The sequence below is a fragment of the Cavia porcellus genome, unplaced genomic scaffold (assembly GCF_034190915.1).
Source record: "Cavia porcellus strain 051 isolate PalLab524CR breed Dunkin Hartley unplaced genomic scaffold, mCavPor4.1 scaffold_25, whole genome shotgun sequence".
Taxonomy (NCBI): domain Eukaryota; kingdom Metazoa; phylum Chordata; class Mammalia; order Rodentia; family Caviidae; genus Cavia; species Cavia porcellus.
The window spans coordinates 40,048,219-40,070,976 of NW_026947508.1; the positions used below are offsets into that span (position 1 = coordinate 40,048,219).

General features: G+C 44.2%; 2 protein-coding genes across 5 annotated transcripts in view; one reads left to right on the forward strand and one right to left on the reverse strand.

Moving 5' to 3' along the window:
* The window catches only part of Rad54l (RAD54 like), a 26,060-nt gene extending 23,427 nt beyond the window's left edge, over positions 1 to 2,633 (forward strand). For both annotated transcript variants that reach the window (XM_013144229.3, XM_063236398.1), the window contains 2 exons: positions 1,657 to 1,820; positions 1,901 to 2,633. In XM_013144229.3, the coding sequence (XP_012999683.1) occupies positions 1,657 to 1,820; positions 1,901 to 2,114 (378 nt within the window). In that variant the 3' untranslated portion in view covers positions 2,115 to 2,633. The remainder of the gene's footprint in view (positions 1 to 1,656; positions 1,821 to 1,900) is intronic.
* Lrrc41 (leucine rich repeat containing 41) lies at positions 2,228 to 22,478 on the reverse strand. 3 transcript variants are annotated; one of them, XM_063236396.1, is made up of 11 exons: positions 21,952 to 22,169; positions 18,718 to 18,806; positions 17,918 to 18,004; positions 17,227 to 17,297; positions 8,617 to 9,760; positions 4,835 to 5,095; positions 4,146 to 4,310; positions 3,947 to 4,045; positions 3,285 to 3,407; positions 3,001 to 3,076; positions 2,228 to 2,918 (listed from the first exon to the last, which is right to left on the reverse strand). In XM_063236396.1, exons 4-11 carry the CDS (start codon positions 17,251 to 17,253, stop codon positions 2,699 to 2,701), a joined length of 2,115 nt encoding a protein of 704 aa, XP_063092466.1. In that variant the 5' UTR covers positions 17,254 to 17,297; positions 17,918 to 18,004; positions 18,718 to 18,806; positions 21,952 to 22,169; the 3' UTR covers positions 2,228 to 2,698. The 3 variants fall into 3 exon arrangements, with proteins under 3 accessions (XP_063092466.1, XP_003462535.1, XP_063092467.1); XM_003462487.5 differs by lacking the exons at positions 18,718 to 18,806; positions 21,952 to 22,169 and adding an exon at positions 22,265 to 22,478; XM_063236397.1 differs by lacking the exon at positions 18,718 to 18,806.
* Between the last annotated feature and the right edge of the window lie 280 nt (positions 22,479 to 22,758).

Below are 22,758 nucleotides of genomic sequence, written 5' to 3' on the forward strand. Positions count from 1 at the left end.
CTTCCAGTTAGAGTTTTCTGAACACTTTTATGCTTTCCCTTCTAGATTCTGAATGGATTTCCCTTTGACTCATTTAATGGCACCATTATTCACTTAACTCAAGCCTGGAAATCATCCAACTGGACTACTTTTTGCCTCAACCAGATTCCTACCACTTATCACTTATTTAATCTTCCTGAAATTTCCTTAATCTAACCCTCCTCTCCATTACTTGGAAGGACACAGTCAGCTGTCATGTGGATATTTTAAGTAGCTAATTCTTTTTTTTTAACAGGGTTTTTTTTTTTTTTTTTTTTTTTTTTTTTTTTTTTGATACCAGGGATTGAACTCCTGACCTTGCACTTGCCAAGCAGGTGCTTGTGCCCCTGAGCTAAGTCTCCAGTACTCTGTGACCTTGTGTCTTAACCCATTTCTTCACAATCTGCTTCTAAAATAAGCTCTCCAAAAATTATAAATTTGCTCTTCATTGCTTCAAAGACAAAGTCTTTCAGCCTAGCATCCAAGGCTCTCCAATATGGCTTCCCTTTCCCACTCCTGCCTCCATTGTCCTCTGTTCCTGTAGTCAGCCTCAACACAGCTCTCCCTCTCACTGACTTACTGAGAGTCTCTCTGTTGATCAAGCTAGCTTGAACTTTTGGGCCCAGATAACCTTGTAGGCTCCACTTCAAAGTCAGAACTTTTCATAATCCTTTAATAGGCCAAATTTATATCTTTGTTTCTGTGCTGGGAATGCTTTTGCTCCTTCTTTCTGTGTAAACTTGCTATGATTTTTCAAGATTTAGTTTAATAAAGGTTTTGCCATGCAGTTCAGGCTGGCCTCAAGCTCACGTTGTAGTCCAGGCTGGTCTTGAACTTGCAATCCTCCTGCCCTCAGCCTTCTGAAGGCTGGGATCACAGATGTGTGCCATCATGCCCAGCCACTTAAAGATAATCTTTTAAGCTTTTTTTTTTTTTTTGTCTTTTTCCTTTTTACCGGTACCGGGGATCGAACTCACGACTGCCTGCTTGCAAGGCAGGCACTTATGCCGCTGAGTTAAATCCCCAGCCCCCAATCTTTTAAGCTTTTTAACATTCTGACATCCCTCTTGTGGTTGCTGTGTATCCTGTACAGAGATCTTATTATACAAATTTGTTTATATGTCTATCCCTCCAATTAGTCAAGGATTGGGATCATACCCGATTCCCTTGATAGCACAGGGCCTGGCATAGACCAGATACCCAAATGATTACAGAACTGAGAGCTAGGCTTAATGTGAAGGCAACCTCAGTTCATCCTAAAGGAACTTGCCAGGTCCTGAGACCCTTCATGGTTTGCAAAATAGGTTGGGATGGGCATGATAGTGCACTTCTATAATCCCAGCACCCGGGAGGCACAGGCAGGAGGATTTCTTTGAGTTCAAGGCCAGCTGAATGAATAGCAGAACCCTGTGTCAAAAAAAAAAAAAAAAAAAAGAAGAAGAAGAAGAAGAAAGAAAAACAAAATAACCTGTGCAGATGCACATGCAGGTCTAGGAGGTACTTGAGAAAATGAGGCTTCGCTCAGTATGCCGGTATTACACTTCTCATTTCACCTGTACTTAAGTGGCTATAGTTTCAACCCATGGGTTTCCCTGCTCCTCCATGGGGATTACTGTGTTCTCAATCCTGTTCCCTCAGGCAGGAACCATTGAGGAGAAGATCTTCCAGCGGCAGAGCCACAAGAAGGCACTAAGTAGCTGTGTGGTTGATGAAGAGCAGAATGTAGAGCGGCACTTCTCTCTGGGCGAGCTGAAGGAGCTATTTACTCTGGATGAGACTAGCCTTAGTGATACACATGACAGGTTGGTGACATGCATTTACTGTTGTCTCTGAGCCACCTAATATTGAGATGTATAGTGACTTCAGCTCTGTTCTCATTCAGGCTTCATTGTCGCCGATGTGTCAATAGCCGTCAGGTCTGGCCACCCCCTGATGGTTCTGACTGCACTTCAGACCTCGCTCAGTGGAACCACAACACTGATAAGCAAGGTCTGCAGGATGAGGTACTCCAGGCTGCCTGGGATGCTGCCTCCACAAGCATCACCTTTGTCTTCCACCAGCGTTCCCATGAAGAACAGCGAGGGCTTCATTCATGACCATCTGATCCAAGTGTAGCTGTTAGAGGAAAGATACAGGGAAAGGGGTTCCCTGTCCCACCATACCCTGCTGAATTTTGTTCTCTGGGAGAAAAACATCAAGAAGGGCTGCATGATGTTTGCCCAAAATTTATTTTATAAGAAAAACTTTTTTTGGTTAAAAAAAAGAAAAGAATAAAGGTATGAAAGGGACTGAGGCCTGAGAGCAGTGTGGTAAGCCCAGAAGGAAAGAGGCCTGGTAGTGGGCACGCCTACACTTCTCTAAAGCCTATGTGCCTGCTTGAGGAGGGGAGGCGGGAACCTAGGGCAAGGGGAGGGAATTGTCTTCAGTGACAATGATGACCACTGTGACCACCTGGCCCAGGGTTCCCAGAGGACTGAGTAAGGGGCCCAAAGGCTTCTAAGCCCAACTGTGGGAATGCCTTAGCTGGGCAATACCAAGGCCTCCAGGACCTCAGTGCAAGGGAAAATGGAAAAAGAGGAAAAAGGTGACAGAAAGAGAAAGATAGAATTGATGGTTAGGATTCTGGGCAGCCCATACTATAGCCACTAGCTGAACATGGGTCTGTGAGGTATGGGCCCCATCACATGGTGCTGACATAATCTGCAAAGGCTTGGGATGAGTCCCATGAGTCGCTAACCACATGGCAGGTGGCCCGGAGGCGCCGGATAGCTTCCCTGGCTGTAACTGCATCCTGGTCCAGCCAGTTCTGGAAGAGGCGCAGGTGACCAAAGGCTCCACGGCCCCAGCGCTCCAGCCGCTTGGCAAACTCCAAAAGTCCATCTGGCTTGATACAGTTGGAACTGTTAGAGATGAGATTAATTAGATATCCAGCAATTAACTAATCCCTGGTCTGTAGCTCTGTGGTCCCACCCCCCAATGTACCTGATGTCCAGCTGACAGAGAGAAGAGGAAGAATCCTCTGAAAAAACATCTGCCAGAGCTAGCAGGCCAGCATTTCCTGAAGAGAAGGGGAGAAGTGCCCATTACCTCCACCAAAGCATAGGGAACAAAGGTATCCCAATCCAATTCTGGCTGAGAAGCCCCAGCATATAAAGCCTATATTCTAACTCTCATCTTCCCAGTGTAGAGGTCTATGCCTCTACCCAGGGAGTTTCTAGGTCAAAGGCCTGGCTTTCCCCCCTCCCACCCCGGGGTCCGGCTCCCACCCAGGCGGTTCCCAGGCAGCCGAAGGCCCTTCAGTGTGGAGTTGCCCTTCATAGCAGCAACCATCTCAGGCAGAAATTGGGCTCGACGCTTCTCAAACAGACGGCAGAAGGAGAAGGTAATCTCTGTCAAGAGAAATTAAGAGCAGTTTTGGATGGCTGAATTAGCAGCTGGTGCTGCCCCTCCTGTCCCAGGTATCCTTAGTAAGGTATTGAACTTTTTAGGCCTGAAAAGAATCTCGCCAAAATTCTAAGCAATCCTGGAAGTGAATCAGGGTTGAAATACAAGACTGAGTCTAAGCATTACTAGGAGGAGGATTTCTGCATGAATCCTTTATTCACTCTATCCACTGACCATTTTATACTATGATGGGATCAGAGAAGTCAGTCAGGGAAGCTTGTAGTTTTATACTGACCACCATTTCTGCCAGCCCATGAAAGGTAAGAAAAATGTCAGGTGAAGTACTATAACATGAGTAATTTTCCATGCTTGTAGAGGAGCTGAGTTTCAGACTTTTAGAAGGAAGGTCATGTAGATTGTATGTCTTTTTTTTATAGCTGAGGAACCATGGTGAAGAAAGGAACAGTGAGAGCTCATTCAGTGAGACAGCAGTGGAGCCACAATGAAGACCCAGCAATCCCCAAGTTCGAGATTAGGAAGTTACCTTGAAGAGTCAGGTTCTGTAGCAAAAAGAGCACCTCACTCTGACAGTCAGCCAGATTCATGTCATGGAAGCTCAGCCTCTTCAGGGCTAAGTTGTACTCTGGATAGGAGGCACAGACCACAGACATGGGCCTTAGCTTTCCCGAGGAACACTGCTAGGTCCCCTCCTTCCCTCCATCACCATTCTAACTTTTTCCTACCTTTGAGTGTCTGTAACACAAGTCCAAAATCCTGGGGAGAGGCAAAGGTGGCACTGTCCAGGGATAGCTGCTGCAGAGAGCCTGAGGCCTTCAGAACAGAGCACAGCAGTGGGGCCGGCTGGGCTCCTCGTGGAAATCCCATCTCCAACTGCTCCAGACAATTTTCTGAATATGACAGGGAAAGAAGATTCCAGCTGGCTATCTAGCTCATGCCCAATAGTAAGTTCCAATGTTGGCTTTAAGGGATAAGCTAAAAATAATTTATTCATCCACTTGTCCTTGTCAGTCACTGTGTTTGGTTCTGGAAATCCAATGCTAAATATGAGATTTGGTCCCTTGTCCTCAAGTTTCACTCCTGGAAGATTAAATCACTCAGGCAAATATAGAGTATATAAGCAGGATGGTGGGATTTGTGTATAGAAATTATAGGAACATAGCAAGGGGATCTAATTTGATATAGGTTCAGATCCCTCTTATGGAAACTAAACTGCTATGGTTACCCTCTAGGCTTACAGTAGTATGGGCCTTATCCAGCCCAAGGTTATGGTAAAGAACAGTAGCCTCTAAAGGAGGAAAAGATTCTAGATGAGCCAGGAATGAATCAAAGCAGACCTGGAGTGGAAATCCTCCCTTCCCCATACCAGTGCACTTGCATATTGGTGTAGAGACGTGTGTACACAGTGCTTCACCTGGTATCTCTTCATCTCCAATTATGTGGCTAGGGGGCCCAGTGTTCCCTGGCACAGCAGGGTTGTCCCGCTGACTTGGATGGTCAACACGGATAGAGAGAACCCGCAGCAGGGGCAGGGCTCGCACGATGGCACGTGTTAACTCCAGGATGGGCAGCGGTGAGAATAGATCACTGAGATGCAGGGCACGGAGGCGACATCCAGCCTGGCCTGACAGGGCCCTCAGGCTGTCCAGCAGGCGGAAGATGTTAGAGCCCAGGCCTGTGGCAGGAAAGATTAAATCAGTCATGTGGGTGTCAGCAGGAGACAACATTCAGAGACAACTTCAAATATGTCTATTGATTACTGAAAAATCTTGAGCTTTGATCAGGTTTTTATAAAACTTTTCTCTAGACTACTCATCTGTATCTTGCTTTTTTCTCAGGTAACCAGCATATTCTGATACTCTGATGCCTCCTGTGTTAGGCTGTGCCCTCAAGAAGAATCAGGGCACAGTCCAAAGATAAAAAAGGTTTGGTAGGGCAGCATGTGGCTATCAGGAGACGGATAGCCCCAGAGAGCAGCACAAGTCTCCAGATTTCTGAGTCCTACGTAGTGTCCTGAAAAAGCTGGGTCTTCTAAGGATCATAAATTTGAAACAAGCCTAGGCAACTTAGTGAGACCTTGACCCAAAAACAGTGTGGTGGCACATGCCTGTAATTCCAGTCCTTGAGAGGCTGAGGTGGGAGGATCACCCTAAGTCTGAGGCAAACCTGGGCTACAGCTACACAGTGAGTCCAAGGCCAGCATGGACTTCAATGTGAAATCTTGTACACCAAAAGAAAAAAGTGTGTGTGTGGCTTTATGGTAGAGCCCCCCTGTGTTCTATTTCCATGAGTGCAAGAAGCTGGACCTGTAGGGAAAAATTTTTAAGTGGAAGACATGAGTAGTCGGTTTTATCTATCTAGATGGGGCCTTAGGAAACTAAAGTATCAGTGACCTAGAGGGAATGTTTCAAGATTCAGTTGGTAGGAATGAAGCAGAAAAATAATGACATCTGGAGGGAGTGAGATAGCTTAGTGATAAAATATATGCAAGTGCAAAGCCCTAGATTCAGTCCCCAACACAGGTTAAATAGATCCAGAAAGGTGCGATAGTTGCTTATTAATGCCATAGGCAAATACCTTAGAACCTATTCCTCATCTCTTCTTGGAATGTGGGTACCTGTCCATTGAACCAAAATTTACCCAGGACCCACCAAATAGGGTTTTTTGCTAGATACTAGTGAGTAGCACATAATGTTCTTGCCTGTATTACCTGATTAAAAACAGGAACCAGACAAAGTATAATGAAGTACAGAAGATGAGCACCTAACAGTCTGGCTTGTATCAGTAAGTTTCCCAGCTGTCCTAGAGTAAAAAGAATCACTAATAGAGGAAATGACATAGAGGTTTGGAGGAGGAATGGCAGGTTTTAAGAAATGAAAAATGTTATGGTCAGTGTGTAAAATTTAAGAGGGAAAACATTCAACTTATAGAGGGAAGCAGAAGACAGAACATGAGTGACTATTGTAAACTAAGTAGTGAAGGAAGCCATGGAAATTTTTAAAAAGTGTTTCTGCTATACTGTAGATGGAGTCACGAAGAACTATTGATGTGATGGATTGAGGCAAGGAGTACAGGTAGCCTGAATTAAGGATGTGGACACAGGGATGGATCTGAAAAAATATAAAAACATGACCTGGTGATTAAACAGATGCAGAGACAGAAGCTTGTTTCCTTGGGTGACTGTTTCAACTGTGATGTCACTGAAAACAGGATCAGTAGAGTGAAGATGTATCCAGGTTAGACATGAGTCTTGAGGTTATGAAGGGGTAATGTCTAGTAGTCAGTTGGATAAATCCATCAGAGTTCAGGAAAAAGATGTGGGATAATGTCATAAAATGGAAAGTTTAGCATAGTTGGCTACTGAAGCTACAGGAATGGGTGAAATCTATTGTGTAAAGTAGGAGAGGTCTAAGGAACTGAATTTAAGAATTTAGTGGTGGCGCATATCTATAATCCTAGCACTGGGAGGCTGAAGCAAGAGGATGGCCGAGTTTGAGGCCAGCCTGGACCACACAGCAAGACCTTGTTTCAACAAAACAAAACAAGGGCCAGGGATATAGCTTAGTGGCTCAGCATCTGCCTGGTAAGTGTAAGTGTGTGAGGTCATGAGTTTGATTCTTGGTACCAAAGGGAAAAAAAAAAAAGCAAAACAAAATAGGAAAAGAGATAAGGTAATGTTCAAAAAGATTTCTCACTAGTGAGTTTTTCACAGTAAAGCTACCAAGTTGATGTAATAATTTAGAAGTACATGTCAGCCTGAACTACAGTTAAGACATCTTAAAAAAAATATAGTATCTAGTAATGAGGCTACCAAGCTATGAGTGAAACATGACTTATAAATTTGTGAAAAACTGGAGAAAAGGGATAGTTAAGGGATAGAGGGAGATGATGCTGATTGTGGTGGAGACCCAATTTGAATTTTTATAGTACTGAGGATCGAACCCAGGGCCTTCACATGGACCTGCATTCCCACTCCTACTCTTTTTTTTTTTTTTTTTTTTTTCTTTTTCCTTTTTATCGGTACCGGGGATCTACTCACGACTGCCTGCTTGCAAGGCAGGCACTTATGCCGCTGAGCTAAATCCCCAGTCCCTCTTCTACTCTTTTTAAACATTATTTTTGGCTGGGCATGGTAGTAATCTCAGCACTTGGGAGGCTGAGGCAGCAGGGTTACTATGAGTTCCAACCCAGCCTGAACTACATAGCAAGGCTGTCTCCAAAAAAAAAAATTTTTTTTACCAAGTTGTCCAGGCCGAAATCAAACTTACAATACTCCTGCCTCAGCCTCCCAGAATAGTAGAATTATAGGCATGCACTATCATGCTAATATATTAGGAACACAAAATATGCCATATATACTTAGGAGTATATAAAAGTAATTACTAAGGAAGTATGGATCTAGAGCACAAATGGAAAAATTTGCCTTGGATATAAGATGATCTCCATTGTGAAAGAGAAACTATTGATAGGCTGGTTAAAAAGTTCAAGTTCCTATATGATTCTACTTTATTTGTGAAGTAGAAACAGGTCATTTGCTGAAAAGAAAATGGGATTGGAAATGACAGAGTAGGAATGGGAACTGATGTTGCAAACACAGGTTGGTGACCCTGAATGTATTATAGGCAATGTTTGCACAGCTATGTGATTTTCTGCAACAGTACTTAGCAACTTAGGCAGATTGCTTGGGTTTACCCGAAATGAAGCTTTGCTAGCTGGGAGCAAGGAGGGGGAAAAGACAGACAGACCTGTCTTGCAAGTTGCTGATCTAATTTTTCTTTTAAAGTTCCATACCTCTTCATCTGGACAGCTGTCTTGATGTAAGTCTAATGCAGTAACGGTAAACCTTTTTAGTGACACAAACAGCCCTCTGTGGCACGTGTGCTGTAGGTCTGCCACCACTGATCTAGTCGGATTTAACCCCAGTCTTGTCTGGGACTGCATATATGATACTGTTCACTTACCCTTGTGTAACTTGTTGACTTATTTCACTGCCTCTAAGGAACTTCTGCTTCTATCAATCTAGCCTATGGAACTTGAGTTCCTCTCCTGACACTGATGGCTGCTTTTTTGTGAGCTTTTTGTCCTGCCCTGTGAGGCATAGGACATCTCCAGCTTCCTGATCATACTCCCAGCTCCCCTCTCAGGACAGTGCTGTTGGGAGATCCAAGCCCAATTGTGCCCCTCAAGGGTGCTCACCATTGTAGGAGAGTGTGAGGCTCTCCAGAGACACCCAGGAGCTCAGCAGGTGGCACAGTGTCAGAGCTGCCTCTGTGGAGAGGGGAACTGTGAATAGCTCCAAAGTGGAGATGCTGCGGAATCTCTGGGAGGCTTCCAGGGCTGGAAGCCCCATGCAGCTGGGATCTGAGCCATCCAAAGCTCCACAAGCCACTTCCCCGATCTCCATCTCTTCACCATCCTCCTTTTCACCAGCCACAATAAAAACAAAGTCATACAGATCTTCAGACTCTGCACCAGATCCCTGACGGACACGAGGACCCTTCTTCCCTGCAGCTTGTTTGAAACGCTTTAAGGGCTTAGGTTGTGGGGCTGAGTTAGCTGAAGCCCTTTTGGATGAGGATGTAGAAGAGGAGGCAGAGGCAGAAGAGGTGGTAGCCAGAGTAGAAGGTGGCCGCTTGGTACCAGAAGCCTCATGAGAAGTGACCGGAGGGTGCAGCCCCCTCTTAGGGTCTGTTCCACTTGCTGTCAGGCTTTCGTGTGTGCTCCGGCGTGTCACTCGAGTGGTGGGTGTTGCTCTGGGCATCTGCTTGGTTTCACTCTTCCTCCGGGTAGCCATAAGGGCTGCAGCACAGCGCTCAGCAGCATCCCGACGAGGCCGGCGTGAGCCTAGCAGCAGTGACCCTTCATCTCGGGATGTGGCCCGGCCTCGGGAAGCTTCTCCACAGAGGTGGCAGGGGGGCCCACCAGGGCCTGGCTGCCAGAAGCCAGCGCTCATGGTAAGGATAAGGATGAAAAGGGCTGACTCAGGCACAGGCCAGGAGTACAGCGACACTTGGCTGACGGCGCCATGGTGAATGAGCTGATGCAACAGCTGCCGCAGTGACTGCTGAGCAGCCACATCAGAGAACAGTAGGTGGCGAAACTTGAGGGTGTGCAGGGAACTGGCCAAGGTCTCCAGAACCCTGCGGTTGGGCTCAGCCACCAACTCTGTTGCACCCTGCAGCATGTTGCAGATGGTGAGTTGCCGGACATGTCTGGAGCTATGCAGAAGAGGTGAGAAGCGCTGGTCACAAAGGCGCCTATCAGAAGACACATCAATGGTACCTCGTAGAACATGGGAAAAAAAGGCTTCCATAAACTTGGCTCGCCAACAGGTCACACTCTGAAAGTAAACAACACGCCAGATAGCTATTATCCTCCATTTCCTGTGTCCCATTTTTTCTTTGTACCAATAGGAAGCTATTTACTGAGCACTCATGGTCAGACAACATACTAAATTATGCAAATTCATTTAAGCCTTACATCTTTGAGGTGTATGTTATTGGCAGCCTTATTTTACAGGTAAGAAACAGGTACCCAAGCAGTAGCTTTCCTTTCTGTAGGGCAGCACTATATTGTGCATGCCTGAGAAATGTGGCAGAAAATGTGTCAATTGCAGAATTTTATTCTACTCTTTAGGTACTAGGAATCAAACTCGACACCTCATGCTTACCATGCAGGTGCTGTACCGCTGAGCTATCAGGTTATTTTTAATGTCTTCTGAATCCTTTTTTTTTTGATACTGGGGATCAAACTCTCAAACTTGTGCTTGCCAAGGTTCAGCAAGTGCTGAACTAAAATCCCCAGCTCTTTGATGGCTTCTGAAGAGTGGAAAACCCATACCTCCCCATCTCCCAGTGTTGGGAGTTGAGCCCTGGGCCTTAGAATGCTAGGCAAGCACTTCACTAAACATACACCCAGTCCAAGAATCACTTTCTCATTCTCAGTGTTGTCAAACTTTTTTACTAAGCTGACAAGATTTAAATTTGAAAAAAGACACAAGTTATCACACAGGTAAATGGTAGTCAAGATTTGAACCCAGATAACTGAGCTCAGGACCATTCTTTTGCCATGTCACTCACAAATGAGTTGCTGCTGCAAATTCTGTACTTTTTCCAGAACCTGATGTCAACTTTTTAACCCCTTAAGACCTCACAGTATTATTTCTTAGCTTCCTGACAGTTGTCCTTTTCCTCTCCTCTTCCTCCTCTTTACTCATCCACTGAAGTTCTTGTAACACTCCTTTCATAAAGTAATTCTGCTTCAAACATTCATTCTGTCTCCCCACAGTCTAGAGTTAGCTTGAATTTCTTCCACCTCGCAGCAGTCTTTCACAAGATGGCCTCCATTACCTGAGAAGCACTCTCTTAGATGGGAGGTGGGTGTTCCCAGACCTCTGTACTGAGCCACATCCTCAGCCATTTTGTTTGAGTCTCCTTGTGCAGTTCAGGCTGACCTTGATGGCCCAGGCTAGCTAGACACTAGCAATCCTTGTGCCTCAGCCTCCAGAGTGCTTGACTACAGACATGTGCTTAGTTCTGAGACACTGGTCTCACTGAAGTTGTCCACATCAGGCTGGGACTTGTGATCCTTCTATGACAGAGGTGTGTGCCACCACATGGGCCATTTCCCACATGGGAATGCTTTCATCTGGCCAAGCTGGTCACCTTGCTGACCCAAACCTTTCTTCTGTCCTTTCATACATCTTTTAGAAATGATTTCTGCAGGTGGACTAAACTGATTTCCTGGTGAGTCATAGAAGGCTGTTTCTTGTTGGTGCTTCTCTAATATTGTTTATGTCTAAGGTGGTACACTATTCCATGGAGTTTGGTTTCTTTGCCTAAGTGTGTCTTCTATTAAGAATTCTAGGGAACATGAACCAAATCTTTGTTTTCTTTAAGGTAAGTTATAATGTCATCATTCCTGATATATTTGGAACTCTGAATGCAGTGGACTTTCAACCTTTATTGCACATAACAATTTCATGGAGGGCTTTTTTTTTTAAAGTTGGGTTTTTTTTTTTTTTGAGACAGAACTGTGTAGTTCAGGCTAGCCTTGAACTTAGCAATCCTACCTCAGCTTCCTGAGTGTGTGCACCACTATGCCCAGCTTAAAAGCACCTTTCAGTCCACATCACGTAAGATACAACAGGAGACTTCAGGATTGGTCCCACCTCTGCACTGTGCTTAGGACCTTTTTCCTTCTGTAAGGTATGGTTAATACTGCCTGCTTCACAGGATTGTGGCAAATATCAAGTAAGTGCAAGTTAAAACACTATAGTTTTTTGAAACATGGTCTTGCTGTGTAGCCCAAACTGGCCTCAAACTAAGCAGTTTTCTCTCAGCCTCGAGTGCTGGGATGACAGGCAGCACCACCATGTCAGCTACACCTGAGGGTCTTAGGAGTTTGCTCTTACCTTCCTCAGTCAAAAGTAGCATTCCCTTTTCCCTAGCTTTTCCCTAGCCTCTGCCTACTGTGATAGTAATTAGGAAAAATGTATTCATGATTTAGCTACCTGGAAGAAGCATAGAAGGGTCTAGATTCCTAGCAGAGGGGCATTGGGGAAATGAAAAAATAGCTTGCACTCAGCTCTGCTCAGCATTTTATAATGCTTGGAAATTAACCCAGGTCCTTGGTGGTGCCAGGCAAGTGCTCTACCAATGAGCTACATCCCCAGCTCCTCTGTTCAGTTTTATTCTTCTGAGATAGGGTATCATTATGTAGTTCTCATTGGCATTGAACTCACTATGTAGCCCAGGCTGGTCTTAAGCTGGTGACCTTCCTGCCTCAGCCTCCCAAGTGCTAGGGTTTCAGGTGTTCACATCTGTCTCATTGTTCAATTTTGTGTACAGGCAGTATCCTGTCTTAGATCCTATCTCTAGTACTTTTGCTATGGATATTTTGGCCACATACACATCTAGAAAATGTTTTAAGTTAAACACTCCAGTGTGTCAGTGACAGTAAGCAGCATGTCACAATAACCACAAATGTATGCTCTAAAACCAGACTGCTTTCATTTGAATCCTGGATTTGCCTTTCACTAACTGTAACTATAAGGAGACTTCACATCTCTTTGCCTCAGTTTCATCATCTATAAAGTGAAAACAATAACAGTACCAAGTGTTGTGAAGTTATGACACCCAGTAGTGGGAATTGAACCAGAGCCTACACACTGAGCTACACGCCTAGCCCTTTTTAAGACAGGGTCTAAGTTGCCTAGGTAGGGCGCAAGTAAGTGATGGTCCTGCCTCAAGCTTCCAGAGTACGGGGGTTGTAGGCCTACCCTATCAATGAGGGCTGTAGGGTGATTTAAGCACTTTGTTTTACATAAAGGTAGGGGGGGAAATGAAACACTGCCAATGAGGTGAAATGACATTTGCCCACCAACACTGTTCATGGCTCAATTCCAATGGGTGGCAGTTCAGAAAGTGGTGGGGCAAAGGAAAGTGTGTACATGCTAGAGAGGGTAAGATAGTTCTTTTTGAGATAGGGTCTTGCTGTATTGCTCAAGTGATCCTCCTGTATCATCTATAGGTTTGTGCCATCATACCTAGCTAGATACTTGTCAGAAACTATTCACAAATTATGTATTGCAGAAATACTATGTTCAGAAAGCTGAGGCAAAGCAAAACTCACATGTAAACTAACACTGGAGTATGTATGCATATGTACATGTCAATGGCTATATATTTGTTTTTCCAACATGGAGACAGTGTTGAACAATTTCAAATGCTGGGCTTTTTGAACATTGTACTGCCATGATTTAAATGTTTTTGTTTTTTTGAGACTGGTCTATAATTTTTATTTGTCTTTTTCAGACAGGCTTTCAATATACAGTTCAGGCTGGCTATGAGCTCACTTTGTAGCCCAGTCTGGCCTTGAAGTCACCATGATCCTCCTGCCTCCAGGGTGCTCAGATGACAGTTGTGCATCACCACATCTGGCTCCAATATTATTTTGAAAACATAGAGCATTACCTTTTTTTTTTTGTACCAGAGATTGAGCTCACTATCTCACACTTACCAGGCAAGTGCTTGAGCTACTGAGCTAAATCCCTGGCCCTAATTACCACACTAACAATCCCCTTAATATTGAATATTATTTCTGGCCTTTTTTCAGGTGGGAGGGTACCTGGAATTGAACTCAAGACATTATACTTGCCAGGCAGGTGTTGTGCCACTGAGCTGTATCCCTGGCCCTGGCCTTTTGATATTAAACTTTGCTATAATAAACATCTAGAAATGTATTTTATGAATATTTCAATTTTGTGGTTTTGGTCTCACTATATATAGAGTCCACACTGACCTTGAATTTGGCATGTAGCTCCTAGCTGACTTCATATTGAAGATCTTTCTGGCTCAGCCTCTTAAGTGCATGTGCCATCATAATTGGCTTCAATTTTTTCTTTTTGGTGATACTGGGGCTTAAATCAGGGCTTTAAAGAATTTGTTTTATTGGCTATTTTTTGTTTTTTGAGACAGAGTCTTCCTACATCATCAGGGCTGGCCTCGAGCTCATTATGTAGTACAGGTTACCCATAAACTCTCAGTGATCCTTCTGCTTCATCCTCCTGAGTACTGGTACTACAGGCATGCATCATCATGCCTGACTGAAACATTTTTCAATTTATTGGAGATTTTTATATATTTGTGATTTGTCCAAATCTCCATTTAATTTTAGGAGAATGTTCATCTTTTTCTTATTCATACTCTTTTGTTTTGCAAATATTTTCTCCCAGCTTATATGTCTTTGTTGCTGTTTTTTGAGATAGGGTCTCACTCTGCAGTTCAGGCTGGCCTCAAACTCAGTGATCTTCCTGCCTCACTCTCCCAAGTGCGGCTGGCAGTGTTTTTTTGGGACAAGGTCTATGTACTTCAGCCTGGGCTTGAACTTGCATCCTACTGCCTTGGTGTCCTGTATATATGTTTTTTAGTTTTTATAGTTAAATAAGCACATATGTGCTTTTTCTTTTTTCTTTATAGTGCTGGGGATAGAACTCAGGGCCTGTTGTAAATGCTCTACCACTGAACTAAATCTTCAGCCCTACATTTTCTTCTTTGGTTTGTTCATTAATAATTAGCACTCTTTCCATTCTGAGATTAACTATCGTCACTTTTATTCTCTTCTAGTTTTATATTTTTACTTGTTACAATTTAATCTTTAATCCATACAGAAATTGCTTGAGCAGGGGTGTTGAGGCACACGCTTGTAATCCCAGCATTTGGGAGGCTGAGGCAGGAGGATTACTGCAAGTTTGAGGTCAGCTTGAGCTACAAAGTGAGCTCAAGGCCAGCCTGAACTGCATAATGAGATCCTATCTCAAAAAGACAAAAAAAAAAAAATTTGCTTGGGCATATTGTGAAGTAAAGCTCTCTTTATTTTTTCAAATGATTAACCAATTGCTATATGATCATTTATTAAATCATCCTTTACTTCCCCACTGCTTTGTCACTGGAATGAATACCTACTGTGTTATATAAAACTCATGTACACCAGTATCACAATGTTTGAAATACTCTTGGTTTATAAGCAGTATCTCAGGTGCTGGGGATTTAGCTCAGCAGCATAAGCGCCTGTCTTGCAAGCAGGCAGTTGTGAGTTCGATCCCTGGTACTGATAAAAACGAAAAAGACAAAAAAAAAAAAAAAAAGAAAAGAAATAAGCAGTATCTCTTGAACCTAGCATAGTGCCTGGAAATGAGCAGGAACTCAATAAATGGGTGTTCCCCCCTCTTTTCTTTTGTAGTCCTGTGGATGGAACCAAGGGTCTCACATGTTAGACAAATGTTCTATCACTAAACTATACACCATGCGCTTCAATAAGTACTTGTGAATTGTGAGATGATAGGTTTTTTTGTTTTGTTTTGTTTTTTGTCTTTTTGAGATAGGGTCTCTATTATGCAGTTCAGGTTGGCCTTGAGCACACTTTGTAGCTCAGGTTGGTTTCAAACTTGCAAGATCCTCCTGCCTCAGGTCTCGAGTGCTGGGATTATAGGCGTGAGCTACCACCATGCACAGCTGAGATGACGGTATTATGTTACAAAAGTGTGAAGCAAAAGAAAACAATTGGAGTAGATAATATTCTAAGTCAGTGTTTTGCCACCCAATGTTCTGAAATGCTTTGAACTAAGATAACAAGGTAACAAAATTTGTTTAGAAAGTTTGAGATAACACTGGACAAAGTTAGTTTTCTCCAAGGGATAGATAACTATAATTTTTGTCACTTTCTGGTGAACCATGCTGATTGTGAAATACAGGGACAAAATAAATCTGATGTTTCTTTAAAGATAGCAAAAAGTTGTTACTCTTTTCTAATAGTCTTGCATCCAGTTTTCCTCATAAGGCCTCATGTCTGAGGATTTTGTTGGGTCTCAGTATCCTCACTTTGAACTTCAAGGGCTACAGTTGAGATCTGGAAGTGGAAAAGCTCAAGGATATGGGACTGAATGTTACTAAACCCAGTGTATCACTAGAATTAAATCTCCAGTTAAATCTTTTTTTCTTTGTTCATTTGGCCTCATTTACTATAACCCAGCTCAAATATACTTCCTAAAACAGACTTTCTTGCTTCTTTTTCCCTCCCTTTGCCTTTATTACACCACTTATCATCACTGAAAATCTATTTGTAGATCTCCTCGTTTAATTGGTAAATTAAGATTAGGGAGTGTGCATGTACTTCAGATATCTGGTATAAAATGTGGTATGTGGATTTAGTTAGTGTTTATTGAACTAAATCTGTCCTGTCACCTAATTATGGAATAGTTAAATTCTACTTAAATAAGAGCTTCAGTGATATATATTTGAATTAGTGACTAGTTAGACTTATGGCTAAAGGGAGCCCTAATGTCATCCTGTTGAGCCCCTTTTACAATGCTGAATTCTCTCTGTATAACACCCTTTTATCAAGTAGTTATCTAGACTCTCTTTGAACACTTGATAATGAGTGGCAAGTATATTACCTCTGGAATTAAACTTGTTTCATCACTACCAATCATAAAGTTTAAAAGTTTTACCTTTAGTTTAGCAAAAATGTATCTTCCTCTAGCTTCCACCCAAAACAAATCTATGAATCCCTCTTTTCATCTAACAACCATTCATGTATTTCAAGGCAGTTCATGTTTCCCAAGTTGTCTCTTTTAGGAGTAACTTCTCATCTTCCAAATGTGATTCATGTGTTGTGGCTTTGACTTCTTTCTCCATGTTCCAGGAATATATAACCTAATCACTGCAGAGCCAGGTAGAACTACTATCCCTCTTGTCTTTCAGCCTATATTATATTAGTTCATATAGCTTAGGTTCTCACTATTGTTCAGGCTGGCCTTAAACTCACTAGGTAACCCAAACTGGCCTGGAACTCAGTGATCCTCTTTCATCAGCCTCCCAAGTGCCAGGTTACAGGTGTGTGCCAACACATCTGGCCTAAATCTTTTTTATATAAGCCACTGTTAATCTGGACCCCTTTACCTACAAGTCATGTAACTCAAATTTTTGAACTTCATGAAGAGTTGGTTTAATTACTCTTTGTTAAGTTAATTACTCTTTGTTAGGTTTGAGCATTGCTCCAACTCTATCAAGAATTCTAGGAATTCTGGCTCTGCTATTCATTGTGATCATACCCTTCGCTGTTTTGTGGCCCCTGAAAATGTGAGCAAATAAGTTAGTTACAAATGCCAAATGGGCCAGCACCTCCTCCCAAATCCATTCCATTACTGCCCCTGTATCTTACCAGTTTCCAGCTTGTATTTGTGTGCTATTCCTGCTTTCACTGTGCAAGATTAGGCTAGAGTTCTACCTGGTACCTTAAACTTACTTCCAAACTGGAAGGTCTTGTCTTCATCAGCTCATCCCAGAGTCGGCGCCAGATAGCCTGAGTGGAGAGGCCTGTAGGGAGAATATCACACTTACTTTGCTGCTTGTTGGTCATCATTAGTGAAGTATATCAGCCTTTCATCTTGTCCTCTGGCTTCACAGGAACAATGTGGGCCTAGCTCTAAAGACAGACTACAAGGATTTGAATATCAGAAAACCTATAGTCTAATCTTAGACAAGTTAAATAATTTCTCTATCTCAGTTTCATCTGTAAAATGTAGTTAATAATAACTATCTCCTAGGGTGACTGAAAGGATTAAATGAGTTTGTAAATTTCTCTGAGTAAATATCCAGGAAAATGCCTAGCACATTAGGATTAGATAAATGTCAGCTATAACAGATTGTAAAAAGAGTAAAGAGAAGTAGGTTGGTAAAACATAAACCAAGATGCATAAGATCTGGGTTCTAGTTTTGGCTTTGCTATTATGGTATGCCAATTTCTCACTTTTATCAGAATAATAATGATTGTTGCTTGATGTTTTATAGGACACTGTAGGGAATCATATAAGAAAGTAGGTAGGAGGATACCTTTTAAAAAGTATGAAGTTCTATGCAGGCATCAAGTGCAATATTTACCTGAAGAACATCTTGGTGCCTTCCTCACAATAATCGAGAAATAGAAACTCACTCACCTTTCTTGAGGGCAGTTTCCTCAATCCTCTCCAAGTAATATATATTGAGCAGAGGTAAGATGCTTTGGAGTATTGGGCCTGGGAGGGCTACAAAAACCAAAACACAAAGCTTACTTTCCCCACCAAGGGTTCCAAGAATTATATATTCTACTGGAAAGGAAAATAGAAGGGTAGATTTCTCATTTGACAAATGTAACCTAGAGAAGTTAACAGAAATCTGTTCCAAACTTTGGTCTACTTCAGTTAGTAGGTAGCTGGAATTTCAGGGGTAAGGGTGCGACAATCCCATAAAACAAGGTGACATACGGAAAAAAAACAAAAACAGGTGACATGCTCATAATAAATCATTCTCCATTAAAAAGATCTTACTAAATCTGTTTTATAAAAGCATCTTAATCCATCATATTACCTTTTTTCTTCTATACTTAAACACTAAACTTTCTTATTTACCTAACATATGCTTCTTTCTGCCATTGTTGCTGTTCTCTAGAACAGTAACATTCTTGGCATGTCAACCACTCATCTTTCAACTATAATAAACTGTTTTTTTTTTTTTTTTGGTACTGGGTATCAAACTTATGACCTTGCACTTGCTAGGCAGTTGCTTAGGCCACTGAGTTAAACCTTTAGCCCCTTAATAAACCTTTTATTAAGCCTTTCTGAATTCCTTCCCCATATTCTGATCACTTTTATGTACTGGGCTAGCACTGAGCTAGTACTTTTCTATAAAGAATAGGAACAATTAGTCTGTATACTTTAAATTTACTATATCTTAAAAAACAAAACCAGCTTTAGCTTACCTTTTTAGTTCTGAGAGGGATTATAGTATTGTAGCTAAAGGGTTTAGTCTTCAGAGTTGGACAAATCTGAATGAAGTCTTGCTTGATCACTTAGTTAATTGTGAGTGCATAGAAAAAAAAATTGTTTTTGGTACTGGGAATTGAACACAGGACCTCGTGCTTGCTACATTCTCAGCTCAGAAAGATTCTTTAATCTTTTTTTTTTTTTTTTTTTTGGTACTGGGGATTGAATTTATAACCTCGCACTTGGCAGGCAGGTGCTTATGTCGCTGACCTAAATCTCCAGGCCCTCTTTAACCTTTTTAAGCCTCAGTTTTTTCAGTTTAAAAATGCAGACAGCAATGACTACCTCCTGATAAAATGATTACATTGTGAAGCTTAAAGGAGAGCATGCTAGTAATTTGGTTAAGACAATGCTTGGTCACAATAGGTTCACTGAATACATGTTTATCCTGTCAATAGCATCTCTAGGGGCTGGGGATTTAGCTCAGTGGCATAAGCGCCTGCCTTCCAAGCAGGCAGTCGTGAGTTTGATCCCTGGTACCGATAAAAATGAAAAAGACAAAAAAAAAAAAAAAATAGCATCTCTATCTTATTAAGAAGTCTAAGATCTTGACGTATAGAAAAATTCCTATTTTGCAATCTACCTTTATTTTACTTGTGGGACAACTGAATCTTGAGTTTAAAAATCTAGTATAATTCTGTATTCAATGTACCTGCTGAATGAAAGTATTAGTTCTTTATGCTATTATACTAATGTAGGCCCTATCACCTATCATCTAGATTAATGTTCTCCTTGATCTCAGTCTCTTTGCATACTGTTCTTGCTGATGACATTCTCCTCAAAGCCCTTTAGAAGACCTACTACTGCATTTAAGATAAAGTGCAAACTCCTCATCCTGACCTTCAAGATATAATAAACTTTATCCTACTTAAGTTTCATTGTTGCGCTAGATCTCACATAGTGAGGTTGAGGCCAGCCTGGACTTTAGTGAGAACCTGTCTCAAAAAAACAAAATAAAATTTTTTCCCCTTGTTGTCTTTTTCCTTCTACCTCTACTCATTCTTCCCATCCAACCTCCTACACAAAGTAGTGCTAATTCTCTATCCCCAGGAAGCCTTTCCTAGTAGTACACATTGAGACCTTTCTCCAAAATAGCACTATTTAGCAGCACTTTTTACTTGGCTGTCTCCTAAAAGGTCTTAAGTTAACTGAGCTTATTCTGTGTGGCTGCTTGGTCTAGGTCCACAGGAGCTCTTTCTCTCCTGTTTTATCAATCTGGATGGAGGCTCAGCCAGCAATAATGGTAGAGGTATGATATACTACAGTGGTGGTGGTGGTAGGGGCAAAGGTGAAGAGTCAATACAGAAAATACTTCCAGAGCCTTACCCTCTTTTCTTCCAATTTGCTTCCCTTGGTTTAGACAACCACAAAAATTCTCAGCCCCTACTACCAACAAACTACTCTTAATTTCTCTCTCTCTTTTTTTTTTTTTTTTTTTTTGAGATAGGATCTCGCTATATAGTTCACCACCACCATGTCCAGTCCTCTGTATTCTTTTTAGACAGGTTTTTCTCTGCTTTTTTCCAGCCTATACCTTTCTTTAGTACTTCCTCCTCCCAACTGGAGGCCATACCCAGTCCTGTCCCCTTTTAGCTGGGAGCAGCATCCCAGAAACTCCAGGTGAATACAGCCAGGCGCCCCCTACCTTCCATGTTTCCAGAACTTTTCTGAGCTTCTGCTCAACTTCACAGACACTTTTCTCCTATTCCTCATGGATTGGCTTTCCTATTCCAAATGCTGCCACAAGGTCTCCACAATTCCCTTCCCCACTTCTTTTTTTTTTTTTTTTTTGTCTTTTTCGTTTTTATTGGTACCAGGGATCGAACCCACGACTGCCTGCTTGCAAGGCAGGCGTTTATGCCGCTGAGCTAAATCCCCAGTCCCCCCCCTTCCCCACTTCTAATAGTCCCCTGTCCCCTACTACTACAAGGGCTTGGGCCTCCTCAGTATAGGTGGCCCTCATCTACTACCTACCACCAATGCCTGCTTGATCACTCTCCAAGGCCTTAGGGCTTATCCCGGAGCCTGGATTTTCCAAACTGCAGGGCCTTTTCCGCACACTACCTTGTGATGATGTGCAGTAACACAAACCCCCAACCTGGGGCGGTAAACTTTCACTCTTGACCTGCTCGGGGCCTTGTCCAGGCAAAGACACAGCCTGCCACCCCCATCCCCAGGCTGCCTCCTGGAACTCCCCTCCCCCGACTCCAAGGCCTGGAGCCTCCAGTCCTGCCACCTTCTTCTCCAGCGGCTCCCTGCACGGGGCCTATCCTGCAATCTCGCCCCACTTCACCCTTGGTCTTAACCCCACTCCCTCACACCACCCATTTGTCAGGCCTGGGGCCTCCTTGTCCCCGATGCATCGTAGAATCCTCACTTTCCCCTTTTTCTCTGGACCTCAGTTCTCTCACGACCTACTCACCCCCCCCCCCCAGCTGCCAGGCCGCAGCCAGCAGGATCCTCGCCACAGCCTGGCCTCCCCGTGACGGTGGGATGCAGGCCTCCTTTCCCTGACCAGCCACAGGCTAGCTATTGCCCTCACCCTCGCCGTACGCTCGTCTGATGTTCGGCCCGACCGCCCTAGAGACCGAATCCCCGTTTGCTATCGTTCTGACCGAGGCCTCCTGGCCGCCATGCGCCCCTCCCACTCCAGCCCTTACGGCCTGTCCGGCCCGGACACCCCCGGAGCCAGTCGTACTCCCGGTTGGGGCCTCGCGGGCCCGCGGTGCGGGTCTTCCGCACTGCCGTACCGCTCCGGTTCCCTGCACCTGCTTTCTGCTCTTCCATGCATCTCGGGCCCAGCTGCGGCCTCCGGCACTCACCGCCGAGGCGGCCGGCCACTGACTTGGACAGCTGGGCAGCAAGGCCCGAGTCGTCAGACAGGCCGCGCGCCACGAGCCTTCTGGCCTCTCCTCCAGCCCCTGGCCTTGCTCTCCATCGGCTGCCCCGCCTCCGGCCGGCGATTTCTCCAAAGCCCCAGCACCGCCGTGTGTCCAGCGGATACGGGAAGCCCCGGGCGGTTAGTCAGCTTAGGTGGCCGGGCCTGGCCTCCGTGCCTCTGGCCGGGCCTGCCAACCTCGGTCCCTATTCCCAGTAGCTGGGCCATCCCTGCCTGTCACTTTCACATCTGAGACGCTGCAGCCCGGCCCAGCCAAATGTCAGTTCGATACCTGAGGCTACGGCCTGCCACTCCAGCCTCAGTCGCCCGGGCCCTGCCCGAGGTACCCCGGACTGGGCCTCCTGGCCTCACTGTCGGACCCCCGGGCGGGCCGCGGTGCGAGTATACTTGCTTATCTAGTCTTGGTCTTTACTCTGTCCAGCACTGACAGTCACAGAATTCATGCTCCGACCCAACAATTCGGCCTTCAGTGTCCCAGGCTGGGCCTTGCCCCGGGCCTCTCGGCCTCGCCCCCCCCCCGACCCCCCTAGTTGCTGGGCCGCCCCCGCTCTTTGCCAGAGGTAGCCCCTCACCCCGCGACTTACCCCACACCCCGCTCTCCAGAACCCCCATATGGGCGCTCACCGCCCGCCCGCACAGCTCGAACAGGGCGGGGGGAGCGCTGGGGCCCGAGGCCGAGCTCTTCGCTGGCGCCGCCTCCCGGGACGTGGCCTCCATGGTCGTTGCCGCCGCTACCTCACAGAACCAGCAACTCCGGGCGCGCCAGGCCTCGGGCGCCGCCATCTTGGGGAGGTGCGCGAGCCCAAAGGCGGCACTCGCGGACGGCCATCTTGAAAAGGTCAGCAGTTAGGACGGCTCCATAAGTGTTTATGGGGAAGTATGAGAAGTGTGCTAAAGGACTATTAAAAACATTAACATATTTTTCAAGTCTTTAAGGTGCTAATATTTTAAATATAATCGTATGTTAGTGTGCTTGTGTCTTTAGTGATAAGAGGGACATTTTCTAGCAAAATCTCGGCAGATGCAAATACCAGTTCCCCCTACCTCCTGCCTTTAACGAGTAGTACATGCCAATCCG

Bases quoted from the DNA above. Each gene is read 5' to 3' on its own strand.
- Lrrc41 (XM_003462487.5), bottom strand. From the start codon at position 22,463: ATGGCGGCGCCCGAGGCCTGGCGCGCCCGGAGTTGCTGGTTCTGTGAG. The intron at 18,005-22,264 runs GTAAGTCGCGGG...TGGTTTTTGTAG, and splicing joins TCTGGAGAGCGGGGTGTGGG to CCCTCCCAGGCCCAATACTC. The intron at 9,761-17,226 runs GTAAGTTTAAGG...GTTTACTTTCAG, and splicing joins CAAGACCTTCCAGTTTGGAA to AGTGTGACCTGTTGGCGAGC.